Source organism: Salvelinus alpinus, chromosome 16 (genome assembly GCF_045679555.1).
Source record: "Salvelinus alpinus chromosome 16, SLU_Salpinus.1, whole genome shotgun sequence".
Taxonomy (NCBI): Eukaryota; Metazoa; Chordata; class Actinopteri; order Salmoniformes; family Salmonidae; genus Salvelinus; species Salvelinus alpinus.
This window is the reverse complement of record NC_092101.1, coordinates 47333358-47351599: the sequence shown is the minus strand read 5'-3', so window position 1 is coordinate 47351599 and position 18242 is coordinate 47333358. Positions and strand designations below refer to the sequence as shown.

Below are 18242 nucleotides of genomic sequence, written 5' to 3'. Positions count from 1 at the left end.
GTTCATGTTTCTGTGAAGTCCAGGCAACTGTTGGCAAATTGGGTGTGTTCTGGTGGCATAAACCTACCTAATCAGTTTTAATCAATGGGAAGACCATCCACAGTTGACCCATCAGCAGGCAATTAAGTATGTGAATCAGCCTGTTTTAGTTTTAGTGTTTTTTTTTTTTAAAGGGGCAGTGCAATTAATGTGATTTCCTGTTTTTTTTAAAGGGGAAGTGCAATTAATGTGATTTCCTGTTTTTTTTTTTAAAGGGGCAGTGCAATTAATGTGATTTCCTGTTTTTTTTTAAAGGGGCAGTGCAATTAATGTGATTTCCTGTTTTTTTTTTTAAAGGGGCAGTGCAATTAATGTGATTTCCTGTTTTTTTTTAAAGGGGCAGTGCAATTAATGTGATTTCCTGTTTTTTTTTGTAACGATATTTCCATTCTATTGCTAGTTTTCCATCCAATTGGCAACAGATTTTCATGCAAATATTCTAAAATATGCATAAATAAAATGTTCAAATGTTCTTGTTGTGGATAGAAGTCTGTGCGTGATGAACATACGACACATAAAAATGACTTTTGTGGTAAAATTCCCATGTACCAAATAAAAATTAAAAGTTAAATGGGTTTCCATCACATTTTCAAATCTACTGATGATTATGTCACGAAATTTTTTTGCGTTTTATAGCGAATGTACCCACTCTGGTATTGGCAGGTGCGCTCTACCCAACAGCATGCAGATACAGTCTGGGTACAGCCTACATGATGACATTATTATGGACAAAAGAGTGAGGTTATTTTAATTTGTCAAACGGTAGCCAAGCATCGATGATCATGTCACCAGAATAAGACCCTGGATATTTATTGGAACAAAGCATCAAGCTCACCACCTTGCACTTTCAATACCCTGTGAAGTTCATCATAATTTATTTCATCTGTAGCCTAATAAACTACATGCTTTATGGAGTCGTAGTGGGAGGACCACACAACCTGTCATTGCGTAACTCCAGGTTTCGATATGATGGTTATTATATCAATATTTGCACATAAAAGCGTGTCCACTGCCATTTCGCTCATAATACATCGATAGTGGTCTTAAGAAGCAGATTTGCAATTGTTTCTATAAATTCGTTCTTGTATTTACTTATTAGCACAATAAAAATGGACATTGATTAAAATGTAATATCTTTTGAATTAGTTATCCACGTTGCAATGTTTTAAAATGCAGGCTTTTATTTTGAAGGATTCTTTATTACCAAACAAATTGACGTCATCTTTTATGCTGCTGGCAGAATAGTGTGTCTCTGATGTAACCTCGCGTCTCAAAGTAGCGGTCATCTGAATGAACAAGGAAGTATGTGAGAAACTCTTCGATATTAATCTTAATTTTACCAGTGGTTCCTTACCTGCATGTAATAATAATAAAAAGAGTATTGATGTTTTCTCATGAACTAACGTATTTTCCGGAAGGCAGCTAACTACCACGAGTAGCTAGCTCAGCTGACTAGCTGGTTAGCTAACTCTGGGCAGTGAAATAACATAAACTGTCTGTCGTTTGTTTTACAGGTAACAAGACCATTTATTTACTGTACGAGATGGCCATCATTCGTATGTTGTTCTCTTTCCTGAACAATCCACGAGTCATTGAGAAACTAGCGGAGTCTCGTCCTATCCGACGTGCGGCACAGATCGCAGCTTTTGCGATCATCAAAGCACAAATCGCTGGGAGGGGTGCAACGGCGAAGGTCCTGAAGTCAGACACCCTACGCCAGGTTCGGCAAGAGGCTAACGGCCGGATTCCCCGAGACGTTGGTGACATCGGGACCCGGTTCAGAAGAGTGAGGGAGACTTTTGTCAAGGAGTTGAAAGATGGCTTCAGAGACGCTCAGGGACAAATAAAGAAATGAAGAAATGAATGTGAAATAAAATTCCTGTGATAGAACTCTGTATGACAGACAAACAATCATGTGAACTGTTGATAACGTGACCGACAACATGACCCGTCCCACAACTGTCAAGTCCGACTACTGTTACATCACTGAGACAATCTTTTAATATATTGAAGGGAACACTAAGCTACTGGTAAACCAGCTCCCATGTCTCAAAACATACTCAAGATTAATTTTCCATCAGGGAGATATCATCACGTAATGAATCAGGGGTGCAACTTTCACTGGGTGATGGAGGGGCATGTCCCCCCCACATCCTGAAATTGCCCCCCCCCCCCCCAGTTTTATATTTGGAATGTGATACAAAACATGGCATCGGTGTGCTTTAGGACCATGTGGACGCCTCCGAGCAGTTGGGTAGGCTGTTTGGACTGTTTATCTGACTGGGTAAAAATGTTTTACCAAAGTTGAGCCCTTGTAATGAATGTTGGCGTTTGTGGTGGATTAGCCTACTTTAACACGAATGGGTTTGTGGTGGGTTAGCCTACTGTAACAGGTCTGGGTTTGTGGTGGGTTAGCCTACTGTAACACGTCTGCATGCTGGAGACAGAGATTCGTTGCAATCTACACATTCGTCTTTATTCAGGAGTTTGTGTTTGTAGATATGGAATTGTCTACCTGATTTGACTTGCAGATTACCACCATATAGTATGTTTGCTGTAATGCAGCTTCACGTCAGTTCCCATGACATATGACTTGAGGTGTCTGAAGGTTTGGATTGTCCTCACCTATTGGACAAATCTTAGTGTGTTTTTAAATTAAATGTAATGTATTTTACCAATAAAAGATCATTCAGAGGAAAAATGACTAGACAACACATAAGGTTTAGGCCTCTATTCAATCAATCCGTATTGTGGCAAATTCTGCTCTAAAGTCCAATTGAAATTCAAAGGCAATGTTGGCTTTCACGGTAAACGCTGCATGTCGGGCTCAATCGGAAATGACCTTTACATTTCTATTGCGAAATCTGTAACGCTTCAGTGATATGGATTGAATTGAGCACTTAGTCACCGACACCAGTGTGTGTTTTACACCTGAGGAGTAAGCTGACTGATAAGTTAGGCAGTGTGCATTATCTTTGAAATAAGTGTCTTAACAACAGTGATATTGTGGGTAGCAGACAGTTAGGGCTAGGCTATGCTAGCTACTACACTGAAATTGTGGGTAGCAGACAGTTAGGGCTAGGCTATGCTAGCTACTACACTGAAATTGTGGGTAGCAGACAGTTAGGGCTAGGCTATGCTAGCTACTACACTGATATTGTGGGTAGCAGACAGTTAGGGCTAGGCTATGCTAGCTACTACACTGAAATTGTGGGTAGCAGACAGTTAGGGCTAGGCTATGCTAGCTACTACACTGAAATTGTGGGTAGCAGACAGTTAGGGCTAGGCTATGCTAGCTACTACACTGATATTGTGGGTAGCAGACAGTTAGGGCTAGGCTATGCTAGCTACTACACTGATATTGTGGGTAGCAGACAGTTAGGGCTAGGCTATGCTAGCTACTACACTGATATTGGCTATGCTAGGCTAGGCTAGCTACTAGCTAGTACAAAAGTAATTGGAAAAAAGTATTTGCCTTTATGTGAGTCTGCTATGGCTAAGAGTAGCATTGTGTTGATTACTGTGTGTAGACGAACCTCAACTCACCTTGCATGTTTAAAGTTCACTGTTTCACTTTGTCATAGGTTGGCCCATAAAGAGGCTATAATAACTCTCCTTAGTTCTGAACCTTGAGTGATCAAAGCCATAATTCCCAGAACCTCACAAACTCTTCCAAGAACTTCCATTCAAACTGCAGTTACAGCAAAGAACTCAAGGACTTCAGTCCATAATTGTGTGCGAGTATATTTCATTGTAACTTTAAACAATCAACGTGGAGATTGTCACGTCCACCAAGAATGTATTGCACAGTCCTTGACTCTGTAGATGGGCTGACTGACACAATGTCCAGGTTCTCATTCACAACCTACTACGATAGTAAAATGTTTCACGATAAACCACCAGCTTCCATATGCAGATTTTTAATAAGAACAGCAGAGAATTCTTAAAGAAGCAGTTTGTAGCAATACTTATGCAGACGCACTGGCCTGGCAACTAAATATTAGTTACATGTTTATCATTTCATCGAAGAAATTGCTTTTGACTTTGAAGGCAAGCGTTTGTTTCTGACAGAAATGAGTCAGTACTCTGTACATATACACTGATATGGTATCTGAGCATCATATAAACTTATCTCTCATTCAAATAAACATAAAAAATCAAGCTGATATTCTGGACAGGAACACAAAATTGCACGAGAGCAGCAAAAATAAAACGAACACTATGCGCTGTCACGGTGGCAATGCAGGAATCAAGAAGCACTCGATCAGAGTTGGGTAGAGTTACATTCCTTATAATCACTATTGTTATAGATGATGGAGTTTAGCTCATGTGTACAACATTGAAATGTAATATAAGAATTTAAACCTGACTCTGTAATTTTCAAAATTCCACATTACTTTAAAATCAAAGTACACCTAAGTTTCAAAAGCAAAAACAAGGATGGCTTGTTCAATGTTCTCTCCAAATAAAGAATGAAAGTTCTGACCGATACAAGTGCATATCAGGTGCAAGCAGGTTTCCAATCCATATTTATCAGTAGGCTATAATTCACATCATTCTTATTGTAGAATTTGATTACCAGCCAAGCAAATAGAAACTTCTAGGCCTCTATTCACGCTGTAACGCTGAACTTCCCGCGATACGGATTGAATCGAGCCCCTAAATACAGATAGTGAGCAAGTTGTCTTGGCTTAAATGTTTGTCTTTCCAGGATTTGGGGAGAACATATGAATAAAACACCAACCTATAGGACTCTTTTCAAAACATTTCACAACACACATCCTGTAGTACAAGCAGAGCATATTCACTGATATGGCATTAGCTTATACAGTAAAGGCAGAATGTGCAAAACACACCATATTCCCAGATATGGCTTGTGCTCATAAGTAGTACTCACAATAGTCCGTGTAAGCAACACACACCTTGCGGAGAGACCAACACTGCATAGTAAAGTATGTAACGGGTAAAAGCATATTCACTGATATGGCAGTTACCGTTAGTAAGCATAATAGCAAATCCTTCGTCATCTCTGGTTGGGAAGGACTTCATCCTCTATAGCTCAACCAAAGAAGACAGGATCTTCTCCCCATTGAGAGACAGGCTCAATAAGCACCTTGACTCATTGACTCAATAAGCACTTTGACTCACTGACTCAATAAGCACCTTGACTCACTGACTCAATAAGCACTTTGACTCACTGACTCAATAAGCACCTTGACTCACTGACTCAATAAGCACTTTGACTCACTGACTCAATAAGCACCTTGACTCACTGACTCAATAAGCACCTTGACTCACTGACTCAATAAGCACTTTGACTCACTGACTCAATAAGCACCTTGACTCATTGACTCAATAAGCACTTTGACTCACTGACTCAATAAGCACCTTGACTCACTGACTCAATAAGCACTTTGACTCACTGACTCAATAAGCACCTTGACTCACTGACTCAATAAGCACTTTGACTCACTGACTCAACAACAATAACCATAATTTAGACCCAAGTCAAATAGTATTTTCAACATGTTATCCTTCCTCACAAATCCTAGCATCAACACATACAGTAGTATAAAGTACAATCATAAGCTATGAATCTAAAGTACAATCATAAGCTATGAATCTAAAGTACAATCATAAGCTATGAATCTAAAGTACAATCATAAGCTATGAATCTAAAGTACAATCATAAGCTATGAATCAGATACAGGAAGGGATGCGGACATCATCTTCTAAAGATTCCAACATGACAGGAAATGCTGCTGCGGTTCGCTGGGTGGTAATGTGCTGGGTGGTAATGTGCTGGGTAGTAATGTGCTGGGTGGTAATGTGTAGTGTTATTGCTGGTGCTTTGGCAGAAGAGGAGAGATTCCCTACAGAGGGAGTGGCTACTGGGGCTGGTGTAAGGAATGGGGCTGGACGAAAACAGAGGTTTTGTGTTGCTACTGGGAATTTGGCTAGGGTTTTGGACAGGGGTTCAGGCTGGGAATGTGGCTAGGGATTTGGACAGGGGTTCAGGCTGGGAATGTGGCTAGGGATTTGGACAGGGGTTCAGGCTGGGAATGTGGACAGGGGTTCAGGCTGGGAATGTGGCTAGGGATTTGGACAGGGGTTCAGGCTGGGAATGTGGCTAGGGATTTGGACAGGGGTTCAGGCTGGGATAGGGGTTAGGGTTGGGGCTGGAACATGGACTAGGGTTAGGGTTGGATTAGGGCTGGAACATGGACTAGGGTTAGGGTTGGATTAGGGTTAGGGCTGGAACATGGATGGGGGTTGGATTAGGGTTAGAACACGGACAGGAACATGGACAGGAGGGCTGGGTTGGGGTTGGAACTTGGACAGGAACTTGGACAAGGGGTTGAGGTTGGAACATGGACAAGGGGCTGGGTTGGGGCTGGAACATGGACAGGGGGCTGGATCATGAACAAGGGGCTGGAACATGGACAGGGGGGCTGGGTTGGGGCTTTAACATGGACAGGGGGGCTGGGTTGGGGCTGGAACATGGACAGGGGGGCTGGGTTGGGGCTGGAACATGGACAGGGGGCTGGAACTTGGACAGGGGGCTGGAACTTGGACAGGGGGGTGGGTTGGGGCTGGAACATGGCTTCTTACACCCAGAGGAAGATGGAGCTCATCAGAGCCACCAGGAGCAGGGAAGACAGTACTGCAGGCCAAACAAACATACTTCAGTACACCAGCACATAGGAAAGCTACTGCTCCTAAAGCATTACCGTCAGTCACATGAGATAGATCAAAGTGTGTGTGTGAGTTTGTGTTCTGTACCTTTAGCAGAGGAGTTGCACTCCATGTTGGTAAGTGAGTCCATGTAGCCCTGTCCCAGCCACTTGTCATAGGTCTTCCTCTCGGCCACTCCGATCATGCTGACAGTGGAGTCTTTGAAGATGAGGTCAGAGCCCTGGTACTTAGAGGAGTCAAACATCTTGAACGTTGAACCTGTGTCACTACTATAGTACTCCTGGAGGGAGATGAAGAGGACACACGTCTATCAACTACCACTTGGTTTTATCAGCATGTAGTTCACTGTTTTAAGGTGTGTGTAGAAGGGATATTTATGTTATGTTATGCCACATGCATACAATCAACCAATCAATAAATCAACCAATCACTCAATCAATCAACAAATCGACCAATCACTCACTCAATCAACAAATCAATCAACTACTCACTCACTCAATCACTCAATCACCCAATCAATCACTCAACAAACCAATGGCCCAGTCAGTCGTACCTGTGCTTTGTCCAGCAGGCCATAGAGGGCGTAGATGTTGGTGTCGGGCCGTACCATAACGGCGTGGGAGGGGACGCGGGCCAGGTTACAGTGGGCGTACTGGGTGACCTCTGCCCTGGAGCCATGGGGACACAGCAGCTGGAAATCCTTAGACTGCAGGTCAATGGCCCACGACTCACCTGAATTACCTAGAGGACAGAGAGATATACACACAGAGATACATGGAGATAGATAACTCTCCTAATTCACAAATACTGATATGAAGTTATGGAGTCAAAGAGCAACGTGTCAGCAAGTTGTTAATGACTGGAAAACATTTCCACATCCTCTGAACAAGTTTATGATTCTGGTAATGAGGTTATGGGTTTATGGTTCCGGTAGTGGGGTTATGGGTTTATGGTGCAATGATAACAATGGTTGGTTTCCTGACCGGAGATAGTATGCAACACACACGCAACACACACACACACACACACACACACACACACACACACACACACACACACACACACACACACACACACACACACACACACACACACACACACACACACACACACACACACACACACACACTTACCATCAGTGTTTTGGAAGACAGTGGTATGCTTGATGAAGGCCACCTCTCCAGTTCCCGTGGCCAAACACCTGATACAAATAGAGTTAAATAGTAAATGGGGTCTTTATGTTGGCACTAACTCTGCCATGGTTCTTTATGTTGGCACTAACTCTGCCATGGTTCTTTATGTTGGCACTAACTCTGCCATGGTTCTTTATGTTGGCACTAACTCTGCCATGGTTCTTTATGTTGGCACTAACTCTGCCATGGTTCTTTATGTTGGCACTAACTCTGCCATGGTTCTTTATGTTGGCACTAACTCTGCCATGGTTCTTTATGTTGGCACTAACTCTGCCATGGTTCTTTATGTTGGCACTAACTCTGCCATGGTTCTTTATGTTGGCACTAACTCTGCCATGGTTCTTTATGTTGGCACTAACTCTGCCATGGTTCTTTATGTTGGCACTAACTCTGCCATGGTTCTTTATGTTGGCACTAACTCTGCCATGGTTCTTTATGTTGGCACTAACTCTGCCATGGTTCGTTGGACAAAGACTATGGAGAAAATGAATGGCGTTTTTTTTGGTAGGGTTTTTGGAGAAAGGCAGAAAATAAGGTCTGTGGTAAAACACAGGTTGAGGAGATCTGACACAGTTTGTTCCATGAGATTATCTTCATCAGCTAACGTCATTTTTGTTGTTGTTGAATTTATGTATTGTTATGTAATCCCATAAAGTGTAATCATTCATAAAGGTCATGTTAACTGACTGCTATTATCTTATAGAACAGAATGTATAAGAACTCCTAAGTCTGTTTTTACCTCAGACCTCATTTTCTGCATTTATTCCAAAACCCTATTCTTTCCCCATAGGAATGTCTGAACGAACTGCAACGCCAGGGTTGTGGGTTCAATTCCCACGGGGGGGGGACCAGTATCAGCATGTATGCACTCACTCAGGATAAGAACGTCTGCTAAATGACTAAAATGTTAAATGTATATGTCAATGATGCTATCTCTCTCTAGAATGTTCCCTACTGTCTACAATTACAACAAACCAGGGCCGATGTACATAGTTTGACTATAACATTGTAAATGGTGTTATAACTACAATGGAATTGTCTTGCCACTTTATAAAACTCTAAGGGCTCTATTGAAATTGCGGAGGTTCAGCTTTACAGCGTGATTGAAATTGAAAGGTAATGTTCCAGCTTTAGCGGAGACAACAGGCCCGGTAAACGCTTCATACGTCCACTAAATTACAAATGACCTTTACATTTCTATTATGGAAACGGTCACGTTTCAGCTTCACAGACTGAACAGAGCCAGCTTCACAGACTGAACAGAGCCAGCTTCACAGACTGAACAAAGCCAGCTTCACAGACTGAACAGAGCCAGCTTCACAGACTGAATATAGTCAGCTTCACAGACTGAACAGAGCCCTCAATCTGTCTTTAAATGGATCAGGAAGTTGTGAGATGTACTGTACCTGAACGCTCCATCGTATCCATCATACAGGTCCTTGCCTTTCTCACACTTGTTCTGCCCTTTGCTGTCTCCCACACACAGGTCACACAGGTTGCCAGGGAAACCAGGCTGATTGGCACCAGGGACACAGCTGTTCTTAAAGAAACCTCCAGCGGCTGAAGAGGACAGAAGGAGAGAGAGACAGTCAGATCTACTGAGGAGGACAGAAGGAGAGAGAGACAGACAGACCTACTGAGGAGGACAGAAGGAGAGAGAGACAGTCAGATCTACTGAGGAGGACAGGAGGAGAGAGAGACAGTCAGATCTACTGAGGAGAACAGAAGGAGAGAGAGACAGTCAGACCTACTGAGGAGGACAGGAGGAGAGAGAGACAGTCAGATCTACTGAGGAGGACAGAAGGAGAGAGAGACAGTCAGACCTACTGAGGAGAACAGAAGGAGAGAGAGACAGACAGACCTACTGAGGAGAAAAGTGAAATGAAGTCACACACTCCCATGCTCGTGCGCACAGACAGACAGACAGACAGACAGACAGACAGACAGACAGACAGACAGACAGACAGACAGACAGACAGACAGACAGACAGACAGACAGACAGGCAGGCAGGCAGGCAGGCAGGCAGGCAGGCAGGCAGACAGACAGACAGACAGACAGACAGACAGACAGACAGACAGACAGACAGACAGACAGACAGACAGACAGACAGACAGACAGACAGACAGACAGACAGACAGACAGACAGACAGACAGAGTCCCTGGTGTATTACCTTGTGGTATCTGACACTGAGCAGGTCTGATGAGACCTTTCTCTATGAGCAGACCCATGGGGATGTTCCAGCCAGCCGTACGGCCATAGCCAGTGTGACACGAGCTCTTCCCCCTCAGGTTCTCCAGCGTGGTGATGTCACTGTTGGACTTCTTCACCACTGCCACAGCATAGTAGATACTGCCATCCCTGTCCCCTGGGAGAGAGAGGAGAGAAGAGAGGAGGGAGAGAGGAGGAGGCTTCAGTGTGCGTCTATAGTTATTGTCCCAAAATACATTTTGATTTGCAGCAAATCATCACATGATCAAAGCCCATGGAAAGAAGTTAAGGAAAACATTGCCGGGTCAGTTTGGTTGTAGAGGGATCCTACCTGTGTAGCTCTCCCCAGCAGCAGGCGGGTCAGTTTGGTTGTAGAGGGATCATACCTGTGTAGCTCTCCCCAGCAGCAGCCGGGTCAGTTTGGTTGTAGAGGGATCCTACCTGTGTAGCTCTCCCCAGCAGGCGGGTCAGTTTGGTTGTAGAGGTATCCTACCTGTGTAGCTCTCCCCAGCAGCAGCCGGGTCAGTTTGGTTGTAGAGGGATCCTACCTGTGTAGCTCTCCCCAGCAGCAGGCGGGTCAGTTTGGTTGTAGAGGGATCATACCTGTGTAGCTCTCCCCAGCAGCAGGCGGGTCAGTTTGGTTGTAGAGGTATCCTACCTGTGTAGCTCTCCCCAGCAGCAGCCGGGTCAGTTTGGTTGTAGAGGGATCCTACCTGTGTAGCTCTCCCCAGCAGCAGCCGGGTCAGTTTGGTTGTAGAGGTATCCTACCTGTGTAGCTCTCCCCAGCAGCAGCCGGGTCAGTTTGGTTGTAGAGGTATCCTACCTGTGTAGCTCTCCCCAGCAGCAGCCGGGTCAGTTTGGTTGTAGAGGTATCCTACCTGTGTAGCTCTCCCCAGCAGCAGGCACCAGGCCGTATCTTTTCCCTGCTGTGTAGATGTAACCTCCGTCCAGGGTGATGGCATCTGCCTCTTTATTCTACAAACACACACAAGGGAAGATATGTTTCCTACATCCAAGTCTCTTTCAACAGCCCCTGTAGGAAGAAAGCCCTATGAGTCTGCCACATGGTTCACATAGTATTTTTTATTTTATTTAACCTTTATTTAACTAGGCAAGTCAGTTAAGAACAAATTCTTATTTACAATGACGGTCCTAGGAACAGTGGGTTAACTGCCTTGTTCAGGGGCAGAACGACAGATTTTTACACCTTGTCAGCTCGGGGATTCGATCTAGCAACCTTTCGGTTACTGATCCAACGCTCTAACCACTAGGCTACCTGCTGCCCCTTCTTTCATTCTAATACTTTGAGAAGTAAGATTGAGCCTGCTGGAGTGGCAGATAGGCAGGGTTTAGAAAAGTCAAATGTACCTGGATCTTCTTCATGCAGTCGTCCACTGAAGATCCCATCACACACTGGATACTGGGGACCAGAGACTTGGCACTGAAGGCCTCGGCCATGTCTGCACACTTCTGCTGCTCATCGCTGGACAACACACACCAACGCAGGGACTGAGGAATATCTGCACACACAGATAGAACAATAGTCAGTACTTACAAACAAACATGCACAGAGTGAAAAAAAGATAGAGAGAGCGAGAGAGAGAGAGAGTGAGGGAAAGGGTAAAGGTACAGACAGAGAGAGAGAGAGAGAGAGAGAGAGAGAGAGAGAGAGAGAGAGAGAGGGAGGGAAAGGTTAAAGGTACAGAGAGAGAGAGAGAGAGAGGGAGGGAAAGGGTAAAGGTGCAGAGAGAGGTAGAGAAAGAGAGAGAGGGAGGGTGGGGGTAGAGAGAGAGAGGGAAAGGGTAAAGGTACAGAGAGAGAGAGAGGGAAAGGGTAAAGGTACAGGGAGAGAGAGAGACTATTTGCACATTGTTACAACACTGTATATAGACATAATATGACACTTGAAATATCTTTATTATTTTGTAACTTCTGTAAGTGTAACGTTTGCTGTTGAGAGAGAGAGAGAGAGAGAGAGAGAGAGAGAGAGAGAGAGAGAGAGAGAGAGAGAGAGAGGGGTTGAGAGAGAGAGGTAAAGAGAGGAGGCATCACCCGCTGGGACGCAGTCCATGGCTTTGAGAGTGCTGTAGTAGATGGAGCCCATCCACGCCTTAGGATCATCATACTCCGGCCGCAGGAACTTTGTGGACGAATCGCTGAACAACAAATTGCTGCCTAACTCGCCCGACTGAAAGATGGGGAAACCTGACTTCGTCTGAGGAAGAGAAAAACACAACCAGGATTTATTAAAACTTCAATCCAGGGTTCCTCTGACTACGCCTCGGAGTGACTACGCCTCGGAGTGACTACGCCTCGGAGTGTCTACGCCTCGGAGTGTCTACGCCTCGGAGTGACTACGCCTCGGAGTGACTACGCCTCGGAGTGACTACGCCTCGGAGTGACTACGCCTCGGAGTGACTACGCCTCGGAGTGACTACGCCTCGGAGTGTCTTTGCCATAGTGAGAAACAGACAGTTCTCTTGAACGCACTGGTTGGAGATTTCCGTGTTCCTAATGGTCTTGTAAGCACCAATACTGTACTAAAACCCACAACACATTTAAAGCGACAATCTGAAGTTGCTAGATCCATTTTTAGACTTTAAATGTATAAATATATTGATTGTTGAAGGATATAATGTACATACCAATAACATTTGATTTGAGTTGACTATATATAGCTATATAATGTATATAACTAAACCTCATGATCTTAGTTCAACTGTCGTACCCCATCAGAACCTAAAATATAAGATTGTTTTACTCCTTTGTTTGTAAACAATGTAAATGTAAACAAACACTGTATAGCCTCAAAACATGGTAAAAACTATCATGTTGATATCATGGATTGTCAGTCCTTGTATCCAGTATTTCAGAGTTTCATTTCTCCAGCCCCGTCCCTCGGCTGTTTACCAAATCAGTTTATTATTGTTCAAACTGTAGATTGCCGCTTTAAGGTTGGGATGAAGAGTATTACCCACCAGTCCCTCTGTCAGCATGTTATAGACCACAGTGCCACTGATGTCAGATCTAACCACGATGCCCCTGGCTGGCACCCTGACCAGGTGGCACCGGCGGTGTTCTCTCACAGGGGCCCTGGTCCCGTCTCTACACAACAGCTCGTAGTCTGAAGACTTCAGCCCAGTGGTCCAGGCAGGGTCACCGTTTCCTAAAACACAGCAGGACAGACACCGGGTTATACAGTTATACATACACCAGCAGGTGCCAACGTAAGGTGTTTGGTGCCAACGTAAGGTGACTCTTAAACAGGAACCTCAGTACTGTTGATATTGCAGTAAATTGTTAATTTGTGCTTCTGTTGGTGTTTTTTTAATTGCATTGAGTATTTTCACCCCTTTTTTCTCCCCAATTGGTAGTTACAGTCTTGTCTCATCGCTGCAACTCCCGTACAGACTCGGGAGAGGCGAAGGTCGAGAGCCATGCGTCCTGTGAAACACAACCCAACCAAGCCGCGCTGCTTCTTGACACAATGCACATCCAACCCGGAAGCCAGCCACACCAATGTGTCGGAGGAAACACTGTACACCTGGCGACCGTGTCAGCGTGCACTGCGCCCGGCCAGCCACAAGAGTCGCTAGTGTGCGATGAGACAAGGATATCCCTGCCGGCCAAACCCTCCCTAACCCGGACGACGCTGGGCCAATTGTGCGCCGCCCCATGGGGCTGCAACCGAGCCTGGACTCGAACCCAGAATCTCTAGTGGCACAGCTAGCACTGTGATGCAGTGCCTTAGACCACAGCTAGCACTGTGATGCAGTGCCTTAGACCACAGCTAGCACTGTGATGCAGTGCCTTAGAACCCTGCGCCACTCGGGAGGTCCTTGATCATTTTTAATGTATTTATTGTTGTCTCCGACTACAGCAGTTTACTACTTTTAATTATCAAATCAATTCAATGAAATGAATCAATCAACATGGAGGATAGAGAGGAGCTCGGCCTACCGTCTGTGTTCTCCATAACTGTGGTGTGCTTTATAAATGCCACCTCTCCTGCATCTTCAGCCAAACACCTGTCTCAGAGACAGAGAGACAGAGAGACAGAGAGACAGAGAGACAAGACAAGACAAGACAAGACAAGACAAGACAAGACAGACAGACAGACAGACAGACAGACAGACAGACAGACAGACAGACAGACAGAGAGAGAGAGAGAGACAGACAGACAGAGAGACAGACAGACAGAGAGACAGACAGACAGACAGAGAGAGAGATCATAATGTGTGGGTAATCTCTGAGAGTCCAGTAGTAAAGGCTGTACAGTATCAGTGTACCTTACTGTCCAGTAGTAAAGGCTGTACAGTATCAGTGTCAGGGTGCATCTTACCTGAAGGCCCCGTTGTAAGCGTAGTATCTCTCCTTGTCACTGTTGTCACATACGAACTGTCCATCGTTGTTGCCTTTACACAGCTGGCAAAGGGAGGGAGGGTCTCCCTGTGACCCAGGGATACAGCTGGCATTAAAGAAATCTGACACGCCTGGGGGAACACCACAAACAGGTTGGTGGGGTATTGGTTTCAAAGCACCTACAGTGTAGTGTGCAGAGTGTGTGTACTGTATGTTTGTGTGTGTGCGTGTGTGTGTGTGTGTGTGTGTGTGTGTGTGTGTGTGTGTGTGTGTGTGTGTGTGTGTGTGTGTGTGTGTGTGTCTGTGTGCCAAAGACGTGGATGTCGATTAAGGCAGCCCCCCCACCCCCTTACAGCATCTCTCTGATTCAGAGGGGTTGGGTTAAATGCGGAAGACACATTTCAGTTGAAGACATTCAGTTGTACAACTGACTAGGTATCTCTCCCCTTTCCTTTTCCCTTTTTTCTATGTGGGTGTGTGTGTATCCGTGTGGTTGTCTGTGTTTTTTGTGCGTACGGGCACGCACATGTGTGTGTGTGTGTGTGTGTGTGCGTGTGTACACTAGTGTGTGTGTCCCAATTCCCTACCCTGTGGGATGTTACAGCCCATGACAGACATCTTGCTCTGGTCGATGAGGTATCCCAGGGGCATGTTCCAGCCGGCAGTACGTCCCTTCCCTGTGTGACACGTCTTCCTGCCCTTCAGTGTGTTGATGTTGATGTCCGGGTTCCTCTTCTTCACCACGGCAACCGCATAGTAGGTGGTGCCCTCTCCTGTGGAGTTCAGGGTCAGGGTGATAGTAATGTGTTATTGGACCAGTTGATCATGTGCCTCCCCTCTTTCACGTTGAGGAACAGAGTCAAAACAGACACAATTGAGGGATATGACCTCGTCCGCTTTCATAAGACAGTGGCTTCGTGGCTCATTAGCATGTCCAATCATTCTAAACGTTACTTTAATGCATGCGATTTACTTTAATATGTAATTGTTGTATTGTATGTGTGTCTATAGTTTTGTTCATGTAAGTTGTTTTTGTCTGAAACGTTGTTCCCCCTACTGCTGTTGGACCAGTTCTCTCTTGTAAAATAGATGTTATCTCAATAAGAAAAACCTGTATAAATATAGGTTAATTTTTTTAAATTAAATGCCAGCTTACAGTATGAGAGGTGAAAACTGAGTTAAATGGGTCTCTCTCTCCACAATCTATAAGTTACTGTAGGTACATTTCAGATTCCAAAAAATGTCTTCCTCTTTCTGCGTTAAGGGTAAGGTTTCCACAAGCATGTCATAAAACAGAGTAAAAATATCCAACGCACTATCACAAATGATCGTGAAATAGACACAAATTACTTTATGCGAAATTGGTGATAGACATACTGTGATAGTGTGCTGCAATATCAGAAATATAACATAAACTCTTTACCATCAGCAGAAGTCTCTCCTGCAGCTATTTTGAAGTTAGTTTCTTCCCCAAATGTGTAGATATTCTTAGCGCTCATTGAAAAGGCATCTACTTGGTTTTTCTAGAAAAATAAAATTAAGAGGGGTTTAAATAGCATGTTTCAATGGTTAACGGAACTGTATGAAATTAAACAGTGTTGCTTCCTAATCAGTCGGACTCAGGATATCGGCAGATACTCCTAGACAACTAGGTCAACACATGCTCCAAAGGTGATATCATTATCCTATCCAAGACTTAAATAAACAAACAATATCAAAGCAATTATTAGGAAAATATAAAAAGATAAACATCAACTGTCACAAACAACTGAATATATATATATATATTTTTTTATAGATTTGATCAAGTTTAATAGGAAGTCATTATCATAATATGATTGTAATATAAACGGAATTGTGCCCTATTTATCTGAACGAGCCCCACTTACCCCGATTTTCTGCGCGCATCCTTCCACAGACGCGTCGCTGACGCATTGGATAGTCGGACGGATGGCCACACTGTTGAAGGCCTGCGCCATGGCGTTACATTTGGTCATCTCTTGAGCGGAGATTACGCACCATTTTATAGTGCTCTGGCCAGACACTGAATAGGGAACACATTCAAACAAAAATAATCATATTTTTGTTGTTGTCCTATGGCTACTCAATACCCAATGTTCATGGAGTACACAACCAAACGTCGACTGCGCAAATTCGTCTGTAGCAAATTGAAATTCCATCCGGAAACCTCAATGTGCTGATAATATCTAGCATTTTATACGGATTCATTTTAATTCAACCTTTATTCAAATGTAGTCTTTGCAGCTATTATCGTTTTATAATACACACATAACTATGATTTTATTATTATTTGTAAACCTTTATTTAACTAGGCAAGTCTGAATCTAGGGCAGATTAAAATATGTCGTTATTTTACCTCCACACCTCCATAATTAATATACTATTATATTGAGTAAAAAAAACAGCTCACCAGTCTGAAGGCCTAATATGAGAGAGGCGACGAGTACCCACATAGTAACGGTGTCAGCCAGGCGTGAGAATGCCTGATCCTGTACGATCTCTTTATTTATAACTGCCCGATCTCTGATAGGGGCTCCAAAGTACAAGTTCCAAGTTGAACTTCAGCTTTCCGCATACCGTTAAACAAGTTATGAGTATTTTACAACATAATTGTATGGGAATCGGTAAACTTTCTAGCTATTCTTCGTCTAACGTTTTCTCTGAAACTTCGTGACTTCCAGACAGTTAGCTCATACCTGGAAAGACACGTCCCTACTGCCCGCAGCTGGCGCTTGGCCAGACCGAACACACAGAGGCCATTGACGGGGAAAGACCCCACCTCTGCTGGCCCTGCCCGGTGCTTTTCCATCGTACATCTCAAGGGGGGGGGGGGGGGGGGGTAGTAACTGTAGTAACTTTTCTGCCTGACCCTGTCAATGACAAATACAATTTCTGGAATCTTGTTCTAAGTTTTATGTGAAGACTAGGCCAGTAATAAAAGTGCACCGTCATAACTAATCCATCTTGTCCCATGCTGCTGTCGTATTTCTTATGTCATTATTCTCTTGTTTTCTTGCCAGTGTTTCAATACAATCAAATAAAATGTTTTCACAAAAGTAATTTCTGAATGGGATATGAGGATAAAACGAAAGAAAAAAAATTCTTAGGTAAGATGCTGGTTCACTGAACAAATATATCAAAGCAACCTGCAACAATATTTTAAAGAGTAAAATATATATATATATATAATTATAATAATATAACGGTCATATAAGGAAATCAGTCAATTTAAATTAATTAATTAGGCCCTAATCTTTGGATTTCACATGACTTGGAATACAGATATGCATCTGTTGGTCACAGATACCTAAAAAGGCAGGGGTGTGGATCAGAAAACCAGTCAGTGTCTGTTGTGACCACCATTCGGCTCATGCAGCGAGACACATCTCCTTCGCATAGAGTTGATCAGGCTGTTGATTGTGGCCTGTGGAATGTTGTCCCACTGCTCTTCAATGGCTGTGTGAAGTTGCTGGATATTAGCAGGAACTGGAACACGCTGTCGCACACGTCGATCCAGAGCATCCCAAACATGCTCAATGGATGACATGTCTGGTGAGAATGCAGGCCACGGAAGAACTGGTACATTTTCAGCTTCCAGGAATTGTGTACAGATCCTTGTGACATGGGGCCGTGCATTATCATGCTGAAACATGAGGTGATGGCGGTGGATGAATGGCACGACAATGGGCCTCAGGATCTCGTCACCGTATCTCTGTGCATT

At 44.1% G+C, this 18242-nt stretch overlaps 1 protein-coding gene across 1 annotated transcript; it reads right to left on the bottom strand.

Annotated features, from left to right (window-relative positions):
• Nucleotides 1–3943: 3943 nt before the first annotated feature.
• meltf (melanotransferrin) lies at nucleotides 3944–17245 on the bottom strand. The gene is made up of 16 exons (XM_071346425.1): nucleotides 16932–17245; nucleotides 16390–16544; nucleotides 15924–16023; nucleotides 15088–15273; nucleotides 14481–14631; nucleotides 14099–14166; nucleotides 13117–13304; nucleotides 12191–12353; nucleotides 11507–11658; nucleotides 11017–11113; nucleotides 10101–10295; nucleotides 9335–9488; nucleotides 7869–7936; nucleotides 7289–7476; nucleotides 6823–7015; nucleotides 3944–6703 (listed from the first exon to the last, which is right to left on the bottom strand). The coding sequence occupies exons 1-16, from the start codon at nucleotides 16972–16974 to the stop codon at nucleotides 6648–6650; spliced, it is 2157 nt and encodes a 718-aa protein (XP_071202526.1). The 5' UTR covers nucleotides 16975–17245; the 3' UTR covers nucleotides 3944–6647.
• Between the last annotated feature and the right edge of the window lie 997 nt (nucleotides 17246–18242).

Excerpts from the sequence above, each read along its gene's own strand:
- meltf (XM_071346425.1), bottom strand. The coding sequence starts at position 16,974 with ATGTGGGTACTCGTCGCCTCTCTCATATTAGGCCTTCAGACTG. Across the intron at positions 16,024-16,389 it reads GATGCGCGCAGAAAATCGGG|AAAAACCAAGTAGATGCCTT; the intron begins GTAAGTGGGGCT and ends TTATTTTTCTAG. Across the intron at positions 7,937-9,334 it reads GGATACGATGGAGCGTTCAG|GTGTTTGGCCACGGGAACTG; the intron begins GTACAGTACATC and ends TATTTGTATCAG.